We start from the raw sequence: 3,538 nt of genomic DNA on the forward strand, positions 1-3,538 counted from the left end.
AAAACAAAAATTGTGAAATAAACCTCCACCCTTAGATAACGATTAGTCTCCAATTACTTTGGCTAGGCAAGTTTCCCCATTCCTCATAATGTCTTGTGCATAAGGCAAGGTCTTGTTTTCAAGTAATATTGGTTAGGGGTTGAATGTGAGTGTGCATGTGCACGTGTGTGTGTGTGTGTGTGTGTGTGTGTGTGTGTGTGTGGGTTTTTGTGTGTGTGTGTGTGTGTGTGAGAGAGAGAGAGAGAGAGAGAGAGAGAAGAGAGAGAAGAGAGAGAATTTCTAAAATGTAAAGTGATGATTTGCCAATTCAATTAGAGGACAACTCATGGATGCAATGCACGGGTGTGTAATGTGTGTGTGTGAGAGTGAGAGAATTTACACTCACTAGTATTATTTTTGAAAATGTAAAGTGGTGAAGTGTACAACTAATGGGACGTGGCCCTGTATATGGCGTGTCATAGAGTAGGACCAACATGGTTATGAACAATGCTCGAAAAAAACCATTTTCCTAAAAAAAACTTACAAAACCTTCACCTATAACAAATAAAAACCTTCACCTATAACACAAATCTGAGAAATTATTAATAAGGATTTTTTAAAAAAAAATTGGAAGGTGTTTTGTTAGTTTTGGGAAAAACTTACAAAACCTGAACAGAAAGGGTTTATCAACAGGTTTTCTCAAATTCAATCATGAGAAATACACTGAAGGAACTAACACGGATAAAGACCTTTGGACTTTAATGCCATGGGCACTCAGAGGAGGAGGAGGATGATGGGAACAGGCCAGTCTTTTCCTCCACCGTCCAAGAAAAATATCTGAGCGCGGTGACTGGGTGAGGAACCCACGTTCTCAGACATTTGGTGGCCAACTGTGTTAAAGAGACGACGGGGAGAAGCCACCCTGTGCAGGCAAAGCCCACCGTCTTCTGCCAGAACACAACTAAAAAGAAACATGTGCAAACACTGTGTACAGGCTTGTTTCCTCTTTTCCAGCTGTACTGCCTACCAGCCGCGTCTCAGCTTGCCGCCGACATGTTGGCTCATATATATATAACATGGCCTTCGGTTTAATCCAATTTCCCACAGCTTGCAGTAATTAGGCTAGGCACCCACCTACCTGATCTCTAGATTAGAAGAGTGCAAAATCGTTCATGATATCTGTAGTTGCAAGAGCTCAACACATAAGATTATCTTTGGAGAGATAATTAGCGTTGGAGAGCGAATTAAAATAAGAAGAGAACAAAATCACCCACAGTTTGTGTAGGTACGAGCCCAACATATAAAATTAGATTGGCTTCTTGATCCTTTGTAATACCTTGTTGTTGCCACCCACGCCAAAGAAAACTGCCGTGCGTACTGGATCAAACTGCAGGTCCACATATATATATGTATATGGATCTGCAACCAAAGCCCAGCTCTGATCCTTGCAGCCTCTGCACCGATCGTATTCATGTTGATGATAATGAAGGTGTGCAGCCCCTGCATTTCCTGTGCCCCATCTCTCTGGAGGTCATGGAAGATCCCGTTATTCTCTGCACAGGCATCACCTACGACCGCTCCAGCATCAACACCTGGCTCCACACTACTGGTCACAACACTTGCCCCCTCACCAATCAGGTCCTTGCCAACAAGGACCTCCTGCCCAACCTTGTCCTCCGCAAGCTCATCCACAAATGGCACTGCAGCAGTCGCGCATGTCAACACAATGGTTGCTCTTCTTACAGTAACTGCGCCTCTTCTGCACCCTCTCCAGTAGTCCTTGAGCTCCAAGTGCAGCAGCAGCTGCTTACCGGCGGCCCTTCCACGCCAACATTGCGAGCTCTCCAACGCCTTAAAGCTAATTACAATCGCTCCAATCTTTCGCCAACTCAATTCACCGCACTCATCACCACGCTCGCACAGCTTCTGCAAATCACAGAAGATGAGACAACATGCGAGACAGCTCTTGAGCTTTTGGAGATGCTGCTGCTGTCCTCCTCTTCATCAGATCAGGGTTATATTAACAGAGAAGTTGCTACCGATTACGATTATCTCAAGCTGATCCCAATCATCACCGCGACGATACTGGGGGTCTCGTTGCGTGCTACTGAATACTCCGTTCGCATCCTATGCCGGTTGTGCGTGGATGATGGATGTTGCCGTGAAGCTGTTGAGAGGGGTGCAGTAGCCGAGGTGCTCATGGTGCTCCAACTAGCTCAGGCCTACACTGCGAGCACATGGAAGAAGAAAGCCGTGGTGCTCCTCAGGCTTCTCTGTAGGAAAGGATGCCGAGTTCCTCGAATTTACCTGCAGCCTACACGTAAAATCCCTGGCAATGGAGTCCAGACAGCCGCGTCAAGGGACACTATTTAAAAGTTCACGTAGGCGTTGAACAGATTTTCGGACTCAAAACAGGCAAAATGGGCATGACAAGACATAAATTCTTTCAACGCCCAAATACATAGTTAAAAAATTCCCGTAAGTTGAAACAATTGCAAAAGCACAATAACTTAACCTATGAACCAATGTGAACTAATCCTCAACAAATAGCTTTTGAACTTGGGGTCTATACTTCTGTACAGTTACCTATTCTTTTGACAATAATATATTGATTTAGTAAAAAAAGAAGAAGCTTTTAAACAACTAAGCTTTCACATTACAATGGGTACCTAATACTACTTGAAAAGATATAATAGATATCCATAGTCTCACACTAGCCTATCGTGATGCATTAATTAATGCGGGTTACCACCCATGATTAATTAAACTACGATTATAAACCTTAGTCCAAAAAACCTTACTTAAACTAAGGTCATGGACCCCACCCTTAATGCACCTATTACTATACAACAAAAGTCATAGCGCCTTACTCGACCTTAGTCCATTAAACCTTACTCAAACTAAGCTTATAAACCTTAGTCCATGTCATGGACCCCACTCTAATTCAGTGCACTTGTTACTATGCAGCACTAGTCCTCGACCTCACCTCCTAATTTAGCCCCACCACAGCTCCCCAATTTGCACATCTTCAAAGCTCCCACTGGCCCCCTCGACGTGCCCCCGCAAAAGAAACCCCACAATAGAATCCCCCTAATTTAGTCCCACCATAGCTCCCCAATTTGCACATCTTCAAAGCCCCCCCGCCCCCTCGGCGTGCCCCCACAAAAAAATCCCCCTAATTTACTAGCCCCACCGTAGCTCCCCAATTTGCACATCTTCATCAAGCTTCCTCCCTCTCCATTGCTGCAGAAACTCTACCCCTCTTTAGTTTACTCTAGGTTCAGGAAGCCTATTCTCAAACTCTTACCCTCTTTGAAGGTTTCCATTGCTACACTGAAAACCCTCAACTTTCTCTCCTCTCCACTCCTCTGTTGTAAAACAAGCTTTTCTTTTCCCTTCAGATTCTCTTTTCTTACCACCATGGCCTCTTCCAGTAATGTGAGAAGACCTAGGGAGAAGGTGGAAGAGCTTGTGCTGCATAACACAAGAGATGAGAATGGAGTTTGGGCTCCAACAAGATTCAAGGTTGGGGCTTGGGTCTACATGCAGCCAAGCTCTA

The 3,538-nt window shown here is 44.6% G+C and overlaps 1 protein-coding gene across 1 annotated transcript; it reads left to right on the forward strand.

Annotated features, from left to right (window-relative positions):
• The first annotated feature begins 1,392 nt into the window (after positions 1-1,392).
• On the forward strand, positions 1,393-2,352 carry LOC147630166 (E3 ubiquitin-protein ligase PUB23-like). The gene has a single exon (XM_086811032.1). The coding sequence runs from the start codon at positions 1,393-1,395 to the stop codon at positions 2,350-2,352; it is 960 nt and encodes a 319-aa protein (XP_086667158.1).
• Positions 2,353-3,538: the final 1,186 nt, after the last annotated feature.

The sequence above is a fragment of the Cibotium barometz genome, chromosome 17 (assembly GCF_041138505.1).
Source record: "Cibotium barometz isolate CiBa-2024 chromosome 17, ASM4113850v1, whole genome shotgun sequence".
NCBI classification, from domain to species: Eukaryota; Viridiplantae; Streptophyta; class Polypodiopsida; order Cyatheales; family Cibotiaceae; genus Cibotium; species Cibotium barometz.